Source organism: Salmo salar, chromosome ssa15 (assembly GCF_905237065.1).
Source record: "Salmo salar chromosome ssa15, Ssal_v3.1, whole genome shotgun sequence".
NCBI classification, from domain to species: Eukaryota; Metazoa; Chordata; class Actinopteri; order Salmoniformes; family Salmonidae; genus Salmo; species Salmo salar.
Genome location: NC_059456.1, coordinates 109,988,401 through 110,010,900, shown reverse-complemented (window position 1 = coordinate 110,010,900; position 22,500 = coordinate 109,988,401). Strand labels below are relative to the sequence as shown.

The following is a 22,500-nucleotide window of genomic DNA, read 5'->3' as shown; positions in this document are numbered from 1 at the left end:
GCCCCCCCACACCCAGGTATACCCTGCTATTAACAATACCATGCTGCCCTGCAAGGCCCCCCCACACCCAGCTATACCCTGCTATTAACAATACCATGCTGCCCTGCAAGGCCCCCCACACCCAGCTATACCCTGCTATTAACAATACCATGCTGCCCTGCAAGGCCCCCCACACCCAGCTATACCCTGCTATTAACAATACCATGCTGCCCTGCAAGGCCCCCCCACACCCAGCTATACCCTGCTATTAACAATACCATGCTGCTCTGCAAGGCCCCCCCACACCCAGGTATACCCTGCTATTAACAATACCATGCTGCCCTGCAAGGCCCCCCCACACCCAGCTATACCCTGCTATTCACAATACCATTCTGCCCTGCAAGGCCCCCCCACACCCAGCTATACCCTGCTATTAACAATACCATGCTGCCCTGCAAGGCCCCCCCACACCCAGCTATACCCTGCTATTAACAATACCATGCTGCTCTGCAAGGCCCCCCACACCCAGCTATACCCTGCTATTAACAATACCATGCTGCCCTGCAAGGCCCCCCCACACCCAGCTATACCCTGCTATTAACAATACCATGCTGCTCTGCAAGGCCCCCCCCACACCCAGGTATACCCTGCTATTAACAATACCATGCTGCCCTGCAAGGCCCCCCCACACCCAGCTATACCCTGCTATTAACAATACCATGCTGCCCTGCAAGGCCCCCCCACACCCAGCTATACCCTGCTATTAACAATACCATGCTGCCCTGCAAGGCCCCCCACACCCAGCTATACCCTGCTATTAACAATACCATGCTGCTCTGCAAGGCCCCCCCCACACCCAGGTATACCCTGCTATTAACAATACCATGCTGCCCTGCAAGGCCCCCCACACCCAGCTATACCCTGCTATTAACAATACCATGCTGCCCTGCAAGGCCCCCCCACACCCAGCTATACCCTGCTATTAACAATACCATGCTGCCCTGCAAGGCCCCCCCACACCCAGCTATACCCTGCTATTAACAATACCATGCTGCTCTGCAAGGCCCCCCCCACACCCAGCGATACCCTAATATTAACAATGCCATGCTGCCCTGCAAGGCCCCCCCACACCCAGCTATACCCTGCTATTAACAATACCATTCTGCCCTGCAAAGCCCCCCCACACCCAGCTATACCCTGCTATTAACAATACCATGCTGCTCTGCAAGGCCCCCCACACCCAGCTATACCCTGCTATTAACAATACCATGCTGCCCTGCAAGGCCCCCCCCACACCCAGCTATACCCTGCTATTAACAATACCATGCTGCCCTGCAAGGCCCCCCCACACCCAGCTATACCCTGCTATTAACAATACCATGCTGCCCTGCAAGGCCCCCCCCCACACCCAGCGATACCCTAATTTTAACAATGCCATGCTGCCCTGCAAGGCCCCCCCACACCCAGCTATACCCTGCTATTAACAATACCATGCTGCCCTGCAAGGCCCCCCCACACCCAGCTATACCCTGCTATTAACAATACCATGCTGCCCTGCAAGGCCCCCCCACACCCAGCTATACCCTGCTATTAACAATACCATGCTGCCCTGCAAGGCCCCCCCACACCCAGCTATACCCTGCTATTAACAATGCGTCTGAGTGTGTGAGAAACAGCTGGCGTGTCCATTCTTTCCTCCTGGGATCCAGTGTTCCATTGCCATGGTGATAAAGGAGGTATCATAATAATAGGAGACAGGAAATGATATCATTAACTGGACTGGTGATCTTCTCTGATTGGTCTGTTTCCTCTCATGTCTTTATCTCTAACCTCCCCCTCTCTCACTCCCATCTCTCTCCCCTCTCTCTCGCTCTCCTCTCTCTCTCTCATCTCCTCTCTCCTCTCTATCTTTCTCTTTATCTCTCCCCTCTCTCCCTCTCTATCCCATCTCTCGCTCTCTCTCTTCTCCTTCTCTCTCCTCTCTCACTCTCCTCTCTCTCTCTCATCTCCTCTCTATCTCTCTCTTTCTCTCTCCCCTCTCTCCCCCCCCTCTAGTTTCCGCTGGGTAAAGGATGGTAAGAAGTTGAACTGGATGGGACATACTGGTTCTGGAAATTTCACAGCCCATGGTGACATGCCGCTCAGCGATTACCAAGGACACTACCGTTGCTACGCTGACAACACCTTGGGAACAGCCATGACACACACCGTGAAACTCATCACTGAATGTGAGGCTTATACGCACAAACACACCATCTCTTGCGCGACTGTACTTAAACTGTAGTTCTGTCATTCCCCTGACAATCATCGACTAGAGACAGCCTAGTCATGATGCCACTCAGCCAATCACTATGGCATTGAGAGGCTGTGCTCTGTCATACACACACACATGTTGAATGGAGTGTGTATTTAGTCCAGGACTATCCTTAATCTGTAGAATGGATATTTTATTTAATCTAGGACTATCCTTAATCTGTAGAATGGATATTGTATTTAATCCAGGACTATCCTTAATCTGTAGAATGGATATTGTATTTAGTCCAGGACTATCCTTAATCTGAAGAATGGATATTGTATTTAATCCAGGACTATCCTTAATCTGTAGAATGGATATTGTATTTAATCCAGGACTATCCTTAATCTGTAGAATGGATATTGTATTTAGTCCAGGACTATCCTTAATCTGTAGAATGGATATTGTATTTAATCCAGGACTATCCTTAATCTGTAGAATGGATATTGTATTTAGTCCAGGACTATCCTTAATCTGTAGAATGGATATTGTATTTAATCCAGGACTATCCTTAATCTGTAGAATGGATATTGTATTTAGTCCAGGACTATCCTTAATCTGTAGAATGGATATTGTATTTAATCCAGGACTATCCTTAATCTGTAGAATGGATATTGTATTTAATCCAGGACTATCCTTAATCTGTAGAATGGATATTGTATTTAGTCCAGGACTATCCTTAATCTGTAGAATGGATATTGTATTTAATCTAGGACTATCCTTAATCTGTAGAATGGATATTGTATTTAATCCAGGACTATCCTTAATCTGTAGAATGGATATTGTATTTAATCCAGGACTATCCTTAATCTGTAGAATGGATATTGTATTTAATCCAGGACTATCCTTAATCTGTAGAATGGATATTGTATTTAATCCAGGACTATCCTTAATCTGTAGAATGGATATTGTATTTAATCCAGGACTATCCTTAATCTGTAGAATGGATATTGTATTTAATCCAGGACTATCCTTAATCTGTAGAATGGATATTGTATTTAATCCAGGACTATCCTTAATCTGTAGAATGGATATTGTATTTAATCCAGGACTATCCTTAATCTGTAGAATGGATATTGTATTTAGTCCAGGACTATCCTTAATCTGTAGAATGGATATTGTATTTAATCCAGGACTATCCTTAATCTGTAGAATGGATATTGTATTTAATCTAGGACTATCTTTAATCTGTAGAATGGATATTGTATTTAATCTAGGACTATCTTTAATCTGTAGAATGGATATTGTATTTAATCTAGGACTATCCTTAATCTGTAGAATGGATATTGTATTTAGTCCAGGACTATCCTTAATCTGTAGAATGGATATTGTATTTAATCTAGGACTATCTTTAATCTGTAGAATGGATATTGTATTTAATCTAGGACTATCTTTAATCTGTAGAATGGATATTGTATTTAATCCAGGACTAACTTTATGGAGAATACATTAAGGATGTGTCTCTATCCACTGCATATGCCAGTGTCGTACTTCCTGCGGTGAAAGGTGAAGAGCTAGAGCGGTGTTTGTCAGACCATGAGACATCACTACAATCAGTCTTCTCACCAATGTCAGACCATGAGACATCACTACAATCAGTCTTCTCACCAATGTCAGACCATGAGACATCACTACAATCAGTCTTCTCACCAATGTCAGACCATGAGACATCACTACAATCAGTCTTCTCACCAATGTCAGACCATGAGACATCACTACAATCAGTCTTCTCACCAATGTCAGACCATGAGACATCACTACAATCAGTCTTCTCACCAATGTCAGACCATGAGACATCACTACAATCAGTCTTCTCACCAATGTCAGACCATGAGACATCACTACAATCAGTCTTCTCACCAATGTCAGACCATGAGACATCCCTACAATCAGTCTTCTCACCAATGTCAGACCATGAGACATCACTACAATCAGTCTTCTCACCAATGTCAGACCATGAGACATCCCTACAATCAGTCTTCTCACCAATGTCAGACCATGAGACATCACTACAATCAGTCTTCTCACCAATGTCAGACCATGAGACATCACTACAATCAGTCTTCTCACCAATGTCAGACCATGAGACATCCCTACAATCAGTCTTCTCACCAATGTCAGACCATGAGACATCCCTACAATCAGTCTTCTCACCAATGTCAGACCATGAGACATCACTACAATCAGTCTTCTCACCAATGTCAGACCATGAGACATCGCTACAATCAGTCTTCTCACCAATGTCAGACCATGAGACATCCCTACAATCAGTCTTCTCACCAAAAGTCTGTTGCGTCCTGAAGTCGGTACCGTCGATGTGCCAAATTCTGTTTGTAGCGTCCGAATCGTTTGGTCTACAAACTAATTTACGATCCCCAGTGTCACGGCACTCCTTTGAAGGTGACCGGTACTGGTAAAAAATAAATAAATGGAAGTATGAAAGTAGTTTTGTGCCTACCCATATGTTGAGAAAAAAAGTTCAATATTTCCAGAGCTTTCTTATATCTCCTAGATATAGGACAGACACTACAAAATCTTATTCCTTATGAGGAATTTTTTTCCCAGCAGAGACTGATATTAATGTGTCTTTTTGCCATTTATGAATGTGTTAGTCAATGCACTTCTCTGGGCTATAGAAGTAAAGGCAAAATCAAATAATGTTTAAATCTTTCTTTTTATACCTAATGGGGTCCTACAATTCAATGACCATCTTAAACAATAACCCCCAACGTCTTAGACTCTAGAGAATTAAATGGAGAGTGTATTCTAGGACTAACCTTAATCTGTGTCGTAGACACCAACCCATAGACCCCACCAATCAGGGTCCCATAGACCCCCACCAATCAGGGTCCCATTGACCCCACCAATCAGGGTCCCATAGACCCCCACCAATCAGGGTCCCATAGACCCCCACCAATCAGGGTCCCATAGACCCCACCAATCAGGGTCCCATAGACCCCCACCAATCAGGGTCCCATAGACCCCCACCAATCAGGGTCCCATAGACCCCACCAATCAGGGTCCCATAGACCCCACCAATCAGGGTCCCATAGACCCCACCAATCAGGGTTCCATAGACCCCACCAATCAGGGTCCCATAGACCCCCACCAATCAGGGTCCCATAGACCCCCACCAATCAGGGTCCCATAGACCCCCACCAATCAGGGTCCCATATATTAAAGTATATCATGTTAATATTCTAACGATCATTTTTATTTTGTCACTTTCCCGCAGAGACTGATATTAATGTGTGTATTTTAGCGGCGCTGGCCAATGTAATTCAATGTAACATGTAATACGACGACGATGATGATGATGATGATGATGGTGGTATGTGTGTGTGTTACAGCGACACCGACCCTCCCTAAGCAGAAGAGATCTCATAAAACGGCAGAGGAAGGAGCGAGTGTTGTTCTCCATTGCAACCCTCCCAGGAGCTCCACCATCCCTCACATACACTGGATGGATAAGAGTAAGCCCTGGCTCTATGTGTGTGGCGGGGGTTTGTTTCTCGGTCTGGTTAACTATTTGTGCATTGTAATCGAACTCCATTTTGTTAACCCATTTAATCTGATCGGTCACAATAGTGAGAATAAAAACGTTGTATTTTATAGGCCCTGGAGAAGTTAAAATGGTATTTTCTTTTTTTTTAATGTTTTTATTTTACCTTTATTTAACTAGGCAGGTCGGTTAAGAACAAATTCATTATTTTCAATGACGGCCTACTGGGGAACAGATGGTTAACTGCCTTGTTCAGGGGGCAGAACGACAGATTTGTACCTTGTCAGCTCGGGGATTCGATCCAGCCCAACGCTATAACCACTAGGCTACCAGCCAATAAATTACCAATAACTAAGTAATATATTCTGCATTAGTAAGGTGTGTGGCATTAATCAGAGAAGTTTCCTATGATTTCTCAAAATGGTCACAAGATCAGAAGCATACAGATTTGCCTCTAGAAGTCTATTCAACTGCTTAAAAAATGAATACATTTTTAAAAGATATTGTCTTTTAAACATCATGTTTAAAGGGTCTAGTTTTCATAGGTGGCTTCGGTTTGAATACATTGAATCCATGATGCTCGTGGTATGTAAACATTATCTTTTGTGACCAATAGGAAAACACAGTGGCTCTGACTCATTATATACACTGTATTAAGGCATATCAGACGATTCGTTTTTCAGCAGATGGAAGTTTAGTTTGTGTATGGATATACTTGATCAAGATTATCTGACAAAATGATTTTACAATTGTCCGTTAGCCTTTACAGGACATACAGTATGTTTATATTGGAGCTGAGGTGAAGGGGTAAACCTGGTTTATAGGAGTACTGGAGCTGAGGTGAAGGGGTAAACCTGGTTTATAGGAGTACTGGAGCTGAGGTGAAGGGGTAAACCTGGTTTATAGGAGTACTGGAGCTGAGGTGAAGGGGTAAACCTGGTTTATAGGAGTACTGGAGCTGAGGTGAAGGGTAAACCTGGTTTATAGGAGTACTGGAGCTGAGGTGAAGGGGTAAACCTGGTTTATAGGAGTACTGGAGCTGAGGTGAAGGGGTAAACCTGGTTTATAGGAGTACTGGAGCTGAGGTGAAGGGTAAACCTGGTTTATAGGAGTACTGGAGCTGAGGTGAAGGGGTAAACCTGGTTTATAGGAGTACTGGAGCTGAGGTGAAGGGGTAAACCTGGTTTATAGGAGTACTGGAGCTGAGGTGAAGGGGTAAACCTGGTTTATAGGAGTACTGGAGCTGAGGTGAAGGGGTAAACCTGGTTTATAGGAGTACTGGAGCTGAGGTGAAGGGTAAACCTGGTTTATAGGAGTACTGGAGCTGAGGTGAAGGGGTAAACCTGGTTTATAGGAGTACTGGAGCTGAGGTGAAGGGGTAAACCTGGTTTATAGGAGTACTGGAGCTGAGGTGAAGGGGTAAACCTGGTTTATAGGAGTACTGGAGCTGAGGTGAAGGGGTAAACCTGGTTTATAGGAGTACTGGAGCTGAGGTGAAGGGGTAAACCTGGTTTATAGGAGTACTGGAGCTGAGGTGAAGGGTAAACCTGGTTTATAGGAGTACTGGAGCTGAGGTGAAGGGGTAAACCTGGTTTATAGGAGTACTGGAGCTGAGGTGAAGGGTAAACCTGGTTTATAGGAGTACTGGAGCTGAGGTGAAGGGTAAACCTGGTTTATAGGAGTACTGGAGCTGAGGTGAAGGGGTAAACCTGGTTTATAGGAGTACTGGAGCTGAGGTGAAGGGGTAAACCTGGTTTATAGGAGTACTGGAGCTGAGGTGAAGGGGTAAACCTGGTTTATAGGAGTACTGGAGCTGAGGTGAAGGGGTAAACCTGGTTTATAGGAGTACTGGAGCTGAGGTGAAGGGTAAACCTGGTTTATAGGAGTACTGGAGCTGAGGTGAAGGGTAAACCTGGTTTATAGGAGTATTGGAGCTGAGGTGAAGGGGTAAACCTGGTTTATAGGAGTACTGGAGCTGAGGTGAAGGGTAAACCTGGTTTATAGGAGTACTGGAGCTGAGGTGAAGGGGTAAACCTGGTTTATAGGAGTACTGGAGCTGAGGTGAAGGGGTAAACCTGGTTTATAGGAGTACTGGAGCTGAGGTGAAGGGTAAACCTGGTTTATAGGAGTACTGGAGCTGAGGTGAAGGGTAAACCTGGTTTATAGGAGTACTGGAGCTGAGGTCTGCCTTGATGACAGATTTGCACACTCTTGGCATTCAAATAAAATAAAGAAAATAGTATTTGACATGCGCCGAATACAACAGGTTTAGACCTTACAGTGAAATGCTTACTTACAAGCCCTTAACCAACAATGCAGTTTTAAGAAAAATAAGTGTTGAGAAAAAAATAAAATAAAAAAAATAACATAGAGCTAAAGCGCAGCAGTAAAATAACAATGTGGACACTATATACAGGGGGTACCGGTACAGAGTCAATGTGGAGGCTATATACAGGGTATTACGGTACAGAGTCAATGTGGAGGCTATATACAGGGGGTACCGGTACAGAGTCAATGTGGAGGCTATATACAGGGTATTACGGTACAGAGTCAATGTGGAGGCTATATACAGGGGGTACCGGTACAGAGTCAATGTGGAGGCTATATACAGGGTATTACGGTACAGAGTCAATGTGGAGGCTATATACAGGGGGTACCGGTACAGAGTCAATGTGGAGGCTATATACAGGGTATTACGGTACAGAGTCAATGTGGAGGATATATACAGGGGGTACCGGTACAGAGTCAATGTGGAGGCTATATACAGGGGGTACCGGTACAGAGTCAATGTGGAGGCTATATACAGGGGGTACCGGTACAGAGTCAATGTGGAGGCTATATACAGGGGGTACCGGTACAGAGTCAATGTGGAGACTATATACAGGGGGTACCGGTACAGAGTCAATGTGGAGGCTATATACAGGGGGTACCGGTACAGAGTCAATGTGGAGACTATATACAGGGTGTTACGGTACAGAGTCAATGTGGAGGCTATATACAGGGGGTACCGGTACAGAGTCAATGTGGAGGCTATATACAGGGTGTTACGGTACAGAGTCAATGTGGAGGCTATATACAGGGGGTACCGGTACAGAGTCAATGTGGAGACTATATACAGGGGGTACCGGTACAGAGTCAATGTGGAGTCTATATACAGGGGGTACCGGTACAGAGTCAATGTGGAGGCTATATACAGGGGGTACCGGTACAGAGTCAATGTGGAGGCTATATACAGGGGGTACCGGTACAGAGTCAATGTGGAGGCTATATACAGGGGGTACCGGTACAGAGTCAATGTGGTCGCTATATACAGGGGATACCAGTACAGAGTCAATGTGGAGGCTATATACAGGGGGTACCGGTACAGAGTCAATGTGGAGGCTATATACAGTGGGTACCGGTACAGAGTCAATGTGGAGGCTATATACAGGGGGGTACCGGTACCGAGTCAATGTGGAGGCTATATACAGGGGGTACCGGTACCGAGTCAATGTGGAGGCTATATACAGGGGGTACCGGTACAGAGTCAATGTGGAGGCTATATACAGGGGGTACCGGTACAGAGTCAATGTGGAGGCTATATACAGGGGGTACCGATACAGAGTCAATGTGGAGGCTATATACAGGGGGTACCGGTACAGAGTCAATGTGGAGGCTATATACAGGGGGTACCGGTACAGAGTCAATGTGGAGGTTATATACAGGGGGTACCGGTACAGAGTCAATGTGGAGGCTATATACAGGGGGTACCGGTACAGAGTCAATGTGGAGGCTATATACAGGGGGTACCGGTACAGAGTCAATGTGGAGGCTATATACAGGGGGTACCGGTACAGAGTCAATGTGGAGGCTATATGCAGGGGGTACCGGTACAGAGTCAATGTGGAGGCTATATACAGGGGGTACCGGTACAGAGTCAATGTGGAGGCTATATACAGGGGGTACCGGTACCGAGTCAATGTGGAGGCTATATACAGGGGGTACCGGTACAGAGTCAATGTGGAGGCTATATACAGGGGGTACCGGTACAGAGTCAATGTGGAGGCTATATACAGGGGGTACCGGTACAGAGTCAATGTGGAGGGTATATACAGGGGGTACCGGTACCGAGTCAATGTGGAGGCTATATACAGGGGGTACCGGTACCGAGTCAATGTGGAGGCTATATACAGGGGGTACCGGTACCGAGTCAATGTGGAGGCTATATACAGGGGGTACAGGTACCGAGTCAATGTGGAGGCTATATACAGGGGGTACCGATACAGAGTCAATGTGGAGGCTATATACAGGGGGTACCGGTACAGAGTCAATGTGGAGGCTATATACAGGGGGTACCAGTACCGAGTCAATGTGGAGGCTATATACAGGGGGTAACGGTACAGAGTCAATGTGGAGGCTATATACAGGGGGTACCGGTACAGAGTCAATGTGGAGGCTATATACAGGGGATACCAGTACAGAGTCAATGTGGAGGCTATATACAGGGGGTACCGGTACAGAGTCAATGTGGAGGCTATATACAGGGTGTTACGGTACAGAGTCAATGTGGAGGCTATATACAGGGGGTACCGGTACAGAGTCAATGTGGAGGCTATATACAGGGGGTACCGGTACAGAGTCAATGTGGAGGCTATATACAGGGGGTACCGGTACAGAGTCAATGTGGAGGCTATATACAGGGGATACCAGTACAGAGTCAATGTGGAGGCTATATACAGGGGGTACCGGTACTAAGTCAATGTGGAGGCTATATACAGGGGGTACCGGTACCGAGTCAATGTGGAGGCTATATACAGGGGGTACCGGTACTAAGTCAATGTGGAGGCTATATACAGGGGGTACCGGTACAGAGTCAATGTGCGGGGGCACCGGTTAGTCGAGGTAATTGAGGTAATATGTACATGTAGGTAGAGGTAAAGTGACTATGCATAGATAATAAAAAGAGAGTTGCAGCAGTGTTTAAGATGTCTGGGTAGCCATTTGATTGTTCAGGAGTCTTGTGGCTTGAGGGTAGAAGCTGTTTAGAAGCCTTTTGGACCTAGACTTGGTGCTCCGGTACCGCTTGCCATGCGGTAGCAGAGAGAACAGTGTATGACTATTGTGGCTTGAGTCTTTGACAATTTTTAGGGCCTTCCTCTGACACCGTCTAGTATATAGGTCCTGGATGGCAGGAAGCTTGGCCCCAGTGATTTAAAAAAAAATATATTTCACCTTTATTTAACCAGGTAGGCTAGTTGAGAGCAAAGCAAAGCAGTGCGACACAAACAACAACACAGAGTTACACGTTGAATAAACAAGCGTACAGTCAATAACACAATAGAAAAAAAAGAAAGTCTATATTCAGTGTGTGCAAATGGCGTGAGGAGTTAAGGCAATAAATAGGCCATAGTAGCGAAGTAATTACAATTTAGCAGATTAACACTGGAGTGATAGATGAGCAGATGATGATGTGCAAGTACAAATACTGGTGTGCAAAAGAGCAGAAAGTAAATAAAAACAATATGGGGATGAGGTAGGTAGATTGGGTGGGCTATTTACAGATGGCCTATGTACAGCTGCAGCGATCGGTTAGCTGCTCAGATAGCTGATGTTTAAAGTTAGTGAGGGAAATATACGTCTCCAGCTTCAGCGATTTTTGCAATTCGTTCCAGTCACTGGCAGCAGAGAACTGGAAGGAAAGGCAGCCAAAGAGGTGTTGGCTTTGGGAGTGACCAGTGAGATATACCTGCTGGAGCGCGTGCTACGGGTGGGTGCTGCTATGGTGACCAGTGAGCTGAGATAAGGCGGGGCTTTACCTAGCAAAGACTTATAGATGACCTGGAGCCAGTGGGTCTGGCGACGAATATGTAGCGAGGGCCAGCCGACGAGAGCATACAGGTCGCAGTGGTGGGTAGTATATGGGGCTTTGGTGACAAAACGGATGGCACTGTGATAGACTACATCCAGTTTGCTGAGTAGAGTGTTGGAGGATTTTGTAGATGACATCGCCGAAGTCGAGGATCGGTAGGATAGTCAGTTTTACTAGGGTAAGTTTGGCGGCGTGAGTGAAGTACTGGGCCGTTCGCACTACCCTCTGTAGCGCCTTATGGTCAGAGGCCGAGCAGTTGCCATACCAGGCAGTGATGCAACCAGTCAGGATGCTCACAATGGTGCAGCTGTACAACCGTTTGAGGATCTGAGGTCTGAGGACCCATGCCAAATCTTTTCCATCTCCTGAGAGGGATTAGGTTTTGTCGTTCCCTCTTCACGACTGTCTTGGTGTGTTTGGACCATGATAGTTTGTTGGTGATGTGGACACCAAGGAATAGAGATGAGAATGGGGGAGTGCTCGGTCCTCCTTTTCCTGTAGTCCACAATCATCTCCTTTGTCTTGATCACGTTGAGGGAGAGGTTGTTATCCTGGCACCACACAGCAAGGTCCCTGACCTCCTTTCAGCCAGCTTTAAAACATTTAATCTTTAATGTAGGAATCATTTATTGGATTTTATAATGCATTGTCTAATACACCCCCCTGTCTCTCTCTCTCTCTCTCTCTCTCTCTCTCTGTCTCCCTCTCTCTCTGTCTCCGCCTCTCTGTCTCTGTCTCACTCCGTCGCTCTCTCTCTCTTTCTGTCTCATTCTGTCGCTCTCTCTCTGTCGCTCTCTCTCTCTGTCGCTCTCTCTTTCTCTCTGTCTCTCTCTCTGTCTCGCTCTGTCGCTCTCTCTCTGTCTCGCTCTCTCTTTCTCTCTCTCCCTCTCTCCCTCTCCTCCTCCAGAACTGCTCCATATAGGTCAGAGTGAGCGTGTGACGACAGGTCTGGATGGGAACTTGTACTTTGCCAATGTGTTGAAGAACGACAGTCGAGATGACTACACTTGTAATGCTCAATACATCGCTGCCAGGACCATCCTGCCTAAAGAACCCATCTCACTCACTGTCACACCTAGTACGTATACCCTTACATCGCTGCCAGGACCATCCTGCCTAAAGAACCCATCTCACTCACTGTCACACCTAGTACGTATACCCTTACATCGCTGCCAGGACCATCCACGATAAATATAGAGCGCTAAGTTTCTCAGGTTCATTTCTACCAGAGTTTTTCTTATTCTCCTTTAAACTGCTAGTCGTCGGATGGTTGTGGCCATCAACTGTCCCATCAACCAGATCAAATTTCACATTTCTCTAGTATTTCGCTAATATTTATCTAGTATTTCTCTAGTATTTCTTTAGTATTTCTTTAGTATTTCTCTAAGTATTTCTCTAGTATTTCTCTAATATTTATCTAGTATTTCTCTAGTATTTCTTTAGTATTTCTCTAAGTATTTCTCTAGTATTTCTCTAATATTTATCTAGTATTTCTTTAGTATTTCTCTAAGTATTTCTTTAGAATTTCTCTAAGTATTTCTCTAATATTTCTCTAATATTTCTCTAATATTTCTCTAGTATTTCTCTAGTATTTCTTTAGTATTTCTTTAGTATTTCTTTAGTATTTCTCTAGTATTTCTCTAGTATTTCTTTAGTATTTCTCTAGTATTTCTCTAATACTTCTCTAGTATTTCTCTAATACTTATCATAATGAACGATATCAGCAAAATGCCTGCGATAAGTGACTTTATCATCCCAGCTCTAACGCACACATGTATGGATACACACACACACAAACACACACACATGTACAGATACACACACACTCATACACCCATACCCATGCTGGAAGATACGATGATGTAAACCAGTATGAGAAGTCCTTCTCTTATTGCCCCGTGGAGGGGGCGCCCCAGAGCGTGACATCTCTCTTATTGCCCCGTGGAGGGGGCGCCCCAGAGCGTGACATCTCTCTTATTGCCCCTGCCCCGTGGAGGGGGCGCCCCAGAGCGTGACATCTCTCTTATTGCCCCTGCCCCGTGGAGGGGGCGCCCCAGAGCGTGACATCTCTCTTATTGCCCCTGCCCCGTGGAGGGGGCGCCCCAGAGCGTGACATCTCTCTTATTGCCCCTGCCCCGTGGAGGGGGCGCCCAGAGCGTGACATCTCTCTTATTGCCCCTGCCCCGTGGAGGGGGCGCCCAGAGCGTGACATCTCTCTTATTGCCCCTGCCCCGTGGAGGGGGCGCCCCAGAGCGTGACATCTCTCTTATTGCCCCTGCCCCGTGGAGGGGGCGCCCCAGAGCGTGACATCTCTCTTATTGCCCCTGCCCCGTGGAGGGGGCGCCCCAGAGCGTGACATCTCTCTTATTGCCCCGTGGAGGGGGCGCCCCAGAGCGTGACATCTCTCTTATTGCCCCTGCCCCGTGGAGGGGGCGCCCCAGAGCGTGACATCTCTCTTATTGCCCCTGCCCCGTGGAGGGGGCGCCCCAGAGCGTGACATCTCTCTTATTGCCCCGTGGAGGGGGCGCCCCAGAGCGTGACATCTCTCTTACTGCCCCGTGGAGGGGGCGCCCCAGAGCGTGACATCTCTCTTATTGCCCCGTGGAGGGGGCGCCCCAGAGCGTGACATCTCTTTTTTGTATTTTTTACAATGGTAAACGGCTTGAGTTGATCATCTTAATAAATATCCACCTTCTTTGGCAATGATGTGGCTCATAGCAGGAAGTTACGTATAGAAAACGATGTGATGTGTTTCCTGTCTGTAGGTAATGACGTGGCTCATAGCAGGAAGTTACGTATAGAAAATGATGTGATGTGTTTCCTGTCTGTAGGTAATGACGTGGCTCGTGGCAGGAAGCCCCAGCTGATGCAACCTCAGGGCCCCCACAGCTCTCACCTGGCCCTCAGGGGCCACAGCCTGATACTGGAGTGTATACCTAAAGGGCTGTACGTATGCATGCACATTACTCTGACTCAGGAACTCTTTCCGTGACAGACTGACCAGGTGAATCCAGGTGAAAGCTATGATCCCTTATGGATGTCAATAAGGGATCTTACTCAATCAGTGTAGATGAAGGGGAGGAGACAGGAAGGATTTTAGCCTTGAGACAATTGAGACATGGGGGGGGGGGTGCAACTCAATATTAAGAAGGTGTTCTTAATGTTTTGTACACTTAGTGTATATTACAGTTTTACATTTGATTAGGTACACCACCCCGTTCACAAAAATGGTTAGCTCTTACAGACAGTGAGTCATGTGGCCGTGGCTTGCTATATAAAGCAGGCAGACAGACATCAAGGCATTCAGTGACTGTTCAATTGAACGTTAGAATGGCCCAAAATGAGTGGCCTAAGTGACTTTGAGTTTGGTATGATCGTTGTTGCCAGGCTCGCCGGTTTCAGTATCTCAGAAACAGCCGCCCTCCTGGGCTTTTCAGTCACGACAGTGTCTAGGGTTTACTGAGAATGGTTTGACAAAAACATCCGGTGAGCGGTAGTCCTGTTGGCGAAAACAGCTCGTTGATGAGAGAGGTCGAAGGAGAATGGCAAGAAGGGTGCAAGCTAACAAACGGGCCACAAGAAGGGTGCAAGCTAACAGACGGGCCACAAGAAGGGTGCAAGCTAACAGACGGGCCACAAGAAGGGTGCAAGCTAACAGACGGGCCACAAATAAATACCGGTGGAGTACAACAGTGTTCTGCAGAACGGCATCTCAGGACACACAGCTCGTTTGTCTTTGTCACGGATGTTGCAGCAGACAACCACACCGGGTTCCACTCCTATCAACTGAAAACAAGAAGAAGCAGCTCCAATGGGCGTGACATCACCACCACTGGACAACTGAAGAGTGGAAAACATCACCTGGTCCAACAAATCCCGGTTCCTGTGGAGTCCGGATTTGGCGTAAGCCCCACCCTGGCCCCATCCTGCCTGGTGTCAGCGGTACAGGCTGGTGGCGGCGTAAGCCCCACCCTGGCCCCATCCTGCCTGGTGTCAGCGGTACAGGCTGGTGGCGGTGGTGTACTGGTGTGGGGAATGTGTTCCTGGCACAAGTTAGGTCCCTTGATACCAATTAAACGACATGTCCATAGCCCGAAGAATTCAGGCTGTTCTGGAGGCAAAGGAGGGTCCGACCCACTACTATTATTATTTTATTTCATCTTTATTTTAACAGGGAAAATATATCGAGACCTCTGTCTCTTTTCAAATGTATAAACAACTTAAATATTAAACTCAAACCTATACACGTTAAAAATATAAAAACACAGTCATGGGAAGCACAAATAAAACATCACAAATCGCCCAGAAAAACAGTTACATTCCTCCAGAAATAAGTCCCCAATCAATACTTTAAATTGACCGAACGGCACCAGAACATCAAGGTGAAATGTATTACGGTGCATTAGAACTGAAATCAGATTTATCTCGCTCGGTGGAGACCCTAGGAACCTCAAGAGTTAACCAATTATGTGAACAGGTTAGGCACCTGAGGAGTCTATACCTCAACAGCACAGTTAGAAAAGGCAGAAGTTTATGAAGTAGGGAGTAATGTAGACATCTATGGGTCTTTAGTGAAGTCCAGCCAACCTATAAATACAGGATGCAGTGATCAGTATCAAAACTGTCCCCTGTAACAAAACGAAGGGCACTATGGTAGATGGCATCCCAAGGTTTAACAGTAATAGCAGCTGCACTTTGATGAATAATATCACCATAATCAACAACAGATAAAAAGGTTGACTGAATAATCTGCATCCTACTGCTTAGAGAAAGACACCATCTGTTTCTGTAGAAAAATGACAACTTTAAATCTTATCTTCTTAACCAGATCATCTATCTGTTTTTTTAAACGTCAATCCATATCAATCCAAAAGTATTTATATGAGGCAACACGTGTAGTTCATCTGAAACATCCTTACGAGAGTTTAAAAACAACATGTATTTCATGTTGCCCGTATTAAGTTTTAAATCAGCAAGGGATTCCTGCATAGCTGTAACAAGCTCTGTTGTCGTTTCCACGACGACAAATGGAGTGTCATAATAATATTACCATGACGATGAGAAGACAGGACATGACATTGTTAACAGGACTGATGGTCGTCTCTCCACCATTTCTCTTTCTCTCTCTCTCTCTTTTCCACTTCTGTCTGTATATTTCCCTCCCTCCCTCCCTCCCTCCCCCATCCCTCCATCCCTTCCTCCCTCCCTCCCCATCCCCCCTCCCTCCCTCCCACATCCCCCCCTCCCTCCCTCCCTCGCTCCCCCATCCCTCCCTCCCTCCCCCATCCCCCCTACCCTCCCTCCCTCCCTCCCTCCCATCCCTCCCTTCCTCCCTCCCTCCCCATCCCCCCTCCCTCCCTCCCCCATCCCCCCTCCCTCCCTCCCTCGCTCCCCCATCCCTCCCTCCCTCCCCCATCCCCCCCTCCCTCCCTCGCTCCCCCATCCCTCCCTCCCTCCCCCATCTCCCCTCCCTCCCTCCCTCCCTCCCTCCCACCCTCCCTCCCTCCCTCCCTCCCTCCCTCCCTCCCTCCCTCCCTCCCTTCCTTCTTCCCCTCCCTCCCTCCCTCCCTCCCTCCCTCCCTCCCTCCCTCCCTCCCTCCCTCCCTCCCTCCCTCCAGTCCTACTCCTTCAGTATTGTGGAAGCATATGGATGTTAATCTGTCGGAGACAGGAGCCTGGACAGATAACCACGGCAGGTGGCTTCGGTTCGACAGCATAACCCAGAAGGCAGACGGAGAGTACGAGTGTCTGGCTTCAAACAAACATGGGTCCGTCACACACTCCTACACTGTCACTGTGGAAGGTAGGTACACACACACACACACACACACACACACACACACACACAGACACACACACACACACACAGACTCACACAGGCACACACACACACACACACACACACACACACACACACACACACACACACACACACACACACACACACACACACACACACACACACACACACAAACTGTTTATTATGATGGTGATGACGATGAAGATGTTTCAATATTGTCTGTTTGTGTGCGTCTGTGTGCTTCTGTGTGTGTGTGTGCGTCTGTGTGTGTGTGTGTGTGTGTGTGTGTGTGCGTCTGTGTGCGTCTGTGTGTGTGTGTGTCTGTGTGTGTGTGTGTGTGTGCGCGCGCGCGCGTGTGTGCGCGCGTGTGTGTGTGTGTGTGTGTGCGTCTGTGTGTGTGTGTGTCTCTGTGTGTGTGTGTGCGCGTGTGTGTGTGTGTGTGTGTGTGTGCGCGTGTGTGTGTGTGTATGCGTCTGTGTGTGTGTGTGTGTGTGTGTGTGTGTGTGTGTGTGTGTGTGTGTGTAGCTGAACCGTACTGGGTGAAGGAGCCCCTGTCTCTGCTGTATTCCCCTGGGGAGACAGTGAGGCTAGACTGCCAGGCCGACGGCATCCCCACCCCTACTGTCACATGGAGTATAAATGGAGAGCCAGTCACAGGTACTCAACCATTTGTTTGTTTAATATTTGATCTGATAATGTTGTAAAGGCCAGACGGACTAAATCACCATGGAGATGAGAGACAGAGCTTGAATGATTAAATCAACATTCTGAAAGCTAGTTAGTTTCATCTTGTCAGCTGATGACAAATCAACCAAATAGATGTCTGTCTCTCGCTCTTGCCTCAAAATGGCTATTGTATTTCTGTTGTCATGGACCTATTATACCCCTTGACATCTGACCCCTGACCTCTAACCCCTTGACATCTGTCCCCTGACCTGTAACCCCTGACCTCTACCCCCAGACCTCTAACCCCAAACCTCTAACACCTGAGCTCTACCCCCTGAGCTCTACCCCCTGACCTCTAACCCCTGATCTCTAACCCCTAACCTCTAACCCCTGATCTCTAACCCCTGACCTCTAACACATGACTTCTAAACTCTAACACCTGACCTCTAACCCCTGATCTCTAACACCTGTACTCTAACCCCTGACCTCTAACCTCTAACACCTGATCTCTAACCCCTGATCTCTGACCCCTGACCTCTAACCTCTAACACCTGATCTCTGACCCCTGACCTCTAACCCTGACCCCTGACCTCTAACCCCTGACCTCTAACCCTGACCCCTAACCCCTGACCTATAACCTCTAACCCCTGAACTCTAACCTCTGACCCCTTGTTACAGGCATTGGTTTTTCCATTTATGTTTTGAGGTTGGACTTCAGCATGAATAGCTCGTTAACTTGTAGGGGGCACCAGTTGGTGTCACTTTGTCAGTCAGTGTGTGTTACACCTGTGCTGGTTGCATCTCGTTAGTGGAAGGTGTCTCACCTGTGTTGGCCCAGTGATATATAGGAGTGGCTGGCCCAGTGATATATAGGAGTGGCTGGCCCAGTGCTATATAGGAGTGGCTGGCCCAGTGATATATAGGAGTGGCTGGCCCAGTGCTATATAGGAGTGGCTGGCCCAGTGCTATATAGGAGTGGCTGGCTCAGTGCTATATAGGAGTGGCTGGTCCAGTGCTATATAGGAGTGGCTGACCCAGTGATGTACTGGTGTGGCTGGCCCAGTGCTATATAGGAGTGGCTGGCCCAGTGCTGTATAGGAGTGGCTGGCCCAGTGATATATAGGAGTGGCTGGCCCAGTGCTATATAGGAGTGGCTGGCCCAGTGCTATATAGGAGTGGCTGGCCCAGTGCTATATAGGAGTGGCTGGCCCAGTGCTATATAGGAGTGGCTGGCTCAGTGCTATATAGGAGTGGCTGGTCCAGTGCTATATAGGAGTGGCTGACCCAGTGATGTACTGGTGTGGCTGGCCCAGTGCTATATAGGAGTGGCTGGCCCAGTGCTGTATAGGAGTGGCTGGCCCAGTGCTATATAGGAGTGGCTGGCCCAGTGCTATATAGGAATGGCTGGCCCAGTGCTATATAGGAGTGGCTGGCCCAGTGATATATAGGAGTGGCTGGCCCAGTGATGTATAGGAGTGGCTGGCCCAGTGATGTATAGGAGTGGCTGGCCCAGTGATGTATAGGAGTGGCTGGCCCAGTGCTATATAGGAGTGGCTGGCCAAGTGCTATATAGGAGTGGCTGGCCCAGTGATATATAGGAGTGGCTGGCCCAGTGCTATATAGGAGTGGCTGGCCCAGTGCTATATAGGAGTGGCTGGCCCAGTGCTATATAGGAGTGGCTGGCCCAGTGATATATAGGAGTGGCTGGCCCAGTGATATATAGGAGTGGCTGGCCCAGTGATATATAGGAGTGGCTGGCCCAGTGATATATAGGAGTGGCTGGCCCAGTGATATATAGGAGTGGCTGGCCCAGTGCTATATAGGAGTGGCTGGCCCAGTGATATATTAGTGGCTGGCCCAGTGCTTCAATAGAGCTTGAGAGATGTTAGGAGAGCTACACTTCACATCAGCAGAGATGCGATTTCAAGCTCAACCAGTTTAAGTTTGAAAGAAGCCTAAGTTTTAGTGTTTCCCCTGTTTGTTTTGCTCCATATTCTCTTTACTCTCTATCTTACTAAGTTGTTGTGGGTTTTTCTTTTAGTTTGTGCAGCCTAGGCAGGTGTCATCTTGAACCCCTTACTAGTGGCTTTGCCAACTTTCAGTGGGCAACACATGGGTGTCTTTCAGAACCCCTTTTCAATCCCTTTCTCTCTTGTTTTGGTTGATTAAGGGATTTGTTTTTGTTAGTTCCCTTTGTTGAGAGCGACATATTGAGTTTGTATTGTGGGAACGAAACAAAATGGGGGCTCGTCTATGATATTGTGTCCCTTGAGTATGGTAGTTGCTCTAATCACCTACTCTGAAGCTCTGCTGTGTCCAGATATTTGAGTGTTAAAAATACACTTTTAGGTAGAGTTTATGTTACTGACATAAACCTTGAGGGGTTATCAGATTGGTTGAATCATTTTGAAAGTTGCATAAACACACAGGCTAATAAAATAAAGCCATGGACTTTAAATTGGAAGCTTTTGTGGAAAATCCTATGTGGAAGATGCTAGATAAATGTATAAAAGGTGAATCTGCTTGTCATTTCAAAGCATTATGACATCAAGGTGGCATTTGGCGATCCAAAAGCACAAATACTTGATTGGTGCAACTTTGGTGGAGGAGGAAATCCTTCCGGAGAGGGAGGATGATGAAAAAGGATCCTTCGGGTGGTGGGGTGATTCCCATAGATGTGCGATTTAGGGAGAAAGAACAAGGAAAAGAGCAGCAGAAATTACATTTAGAGCACAAGGATGACAAGATGAGCACGCAGCCAGACAAGAACAAGAAGAATGAATGAACAAGAGATGGATCTGGAAGCAGGACAAAGGGAGATGGATCTGGAAGCAGGACAAAGGGAGATGGATCTGGAAGCAGGACAAAGGGAGATGGATCTGGAAGCAGGACAAAGGGAGATGGATCTGGAAGCAGGACAAAGGGAGATGGATCTGGAAGCAGGACAAAGGGAGATGGATCTGGAAGCAGGATGCCAGCAGTGTAGGAGCATTGGCTCTACAGAAAGACAATAACAACACTGAGCACCTTGTGGGGTACTTTCAAAGACATTGTCCTCCTATCAAAAACACTACTCGAATATCAAAGAGACGCTCGCTTTAGTACTGGCTCTTCAGCACTTCGAGGTTTACGTATCGGTGTCTACCCCACTGGTGGTCTATACCGATCATAACTCTTGTTTTCCTGCAAAAGACGAGCTGCACGAATCGCCTACACCTTCGCTGGGGTCTTATATTGCAGGAGTTTCCCCTTCAAATCAGACATGTCCGTGGTAAGGACAACTTGGTTGGCGATTTGTTTTAAAATGTATTAATTTTATTTAACCTTTATTTAACCAGGTAAGCTAGTTGAGAACAAGTTCTCATTTACAACTGCGACCTGGCCAAGATTGTCTTTCAAGGCAGTCAATATGTTTTGTGTTTTGCGATTAGCCAGTGTGTTGCGCTGGCTCAGTTTTATTTAAGCTCGTTCCAAGGGGACGAGAGAAATGTGAGTTTCTCAAAACTTCAGTTTGAGGACGCTATAATAAAGATACAATAAAAAGTGATTTACAAAACCAAAGGGATCTGTTTTTGCCTTATATTTTATGAATAACGCATAAGTAGCAATGCTTTTCAGTTGATTATGTTGTGCAATGGAAGTTGTTTTCTGTTGCTGGTGAGAAAACTTGTCCAATAAAAATGTAGGATATATTTGTTGTCTTAAGGGGGAAGGTGTTTCAGGTTGGACCGATTGGTGTCCCCTCGTCATTCAGTATGTATTACCCCTGTGCTGGTTTCCGTCTCGATAGTGGGAAGGTGAGACTTGGAAAGAGTTAGGCTTCACGTCAGCTGAGACGTGATTTCGAGCTCAACCTATATAAGTTTGAAGGAAGTCTGAGTTTGGTTTTCCCCTGTTTGTTTTGTTCCATATTAATTTTTACCTCCTATCCTAAGTAGTTTCTTTTAGTTGATCTTTCCAGACACAAACCTAGTGGGCATCCATGGTGGGCGTCTGTTAGAACCCCTTTTCAACCCCTTTCTGGTTTTGTTGTGGTTGATCAAGTGATTTTCTTTGTTAGTTGTCTTTGTTGTGAGCAACATTTCGACCTGACCGCTAACATCTATCCCTCGACCTCTAATCACTAACCTCTAACCTCTAACCCCTGTTTCAGCTGATCAGAGATCAATGTTAATCCCTTTCTCTTTCTCTCCTCCACTCCTTCCCTCCTCTTCTTCTCTTCTTCTCTCCTTCTCTCCTATTCCCTCGCTCTCTCTCCCACCTGTAGAGGTAGACACTGACCCTAGGCGGAGGGTGAGCGGAGGGGTGTTGGTCCTGAAAGATGTCGTGTTTGGTGATACGGCTGTGTACCAGTGTGAAGCCACCAACAAACACGGGAATATCCTCAACAATACATACATCTATGTTATCGG

General features: G+C 46.9%; 1 protein-coding gene across 3 annotated transcripts in view; it reads left to right on the top strand.

Annotated features, from left to right (window-relative positions):
• LOC106572978 (neural cell adhesion molecule L1.1) overlaps positions 1-22,500 on the top strand; it is a 129,005-nt gene that overhangs the window by 53,422 nt on the left and 53,083 nt on the right. For all 3 annotated transcript variants that reach the window (XM_045696592.1, XM_045696591.1, XM_045696589.1), the window contains 7 exons: positions 2,035-2,207; positions 5,623-5,745; positions 12,530-12,700; positions 14,454-14,568; positions 17,241-17,425; positions 17,948-18,079; positions 22,356-22,499. In XM_045696592.1, the coding sequence (XP_045552548.1) occupies positions 2,035-2,207; positions 5,623-5,745; positions 12,530-12,700; positions 14,454-14,568; positions 17,241-17,425; positions 17,948-18,079; positions 22,356-22,499 (1,043 nt within the window). The remainder of the gene's footprint in view (positions 1-2,034; positions 2,208-5,622; positions 5,746-12,529; positions 12,701-14,453; positions 14,569-17,240; positions 17,426-17,947; positions 18,080-22,355; position 22,500) is intronic.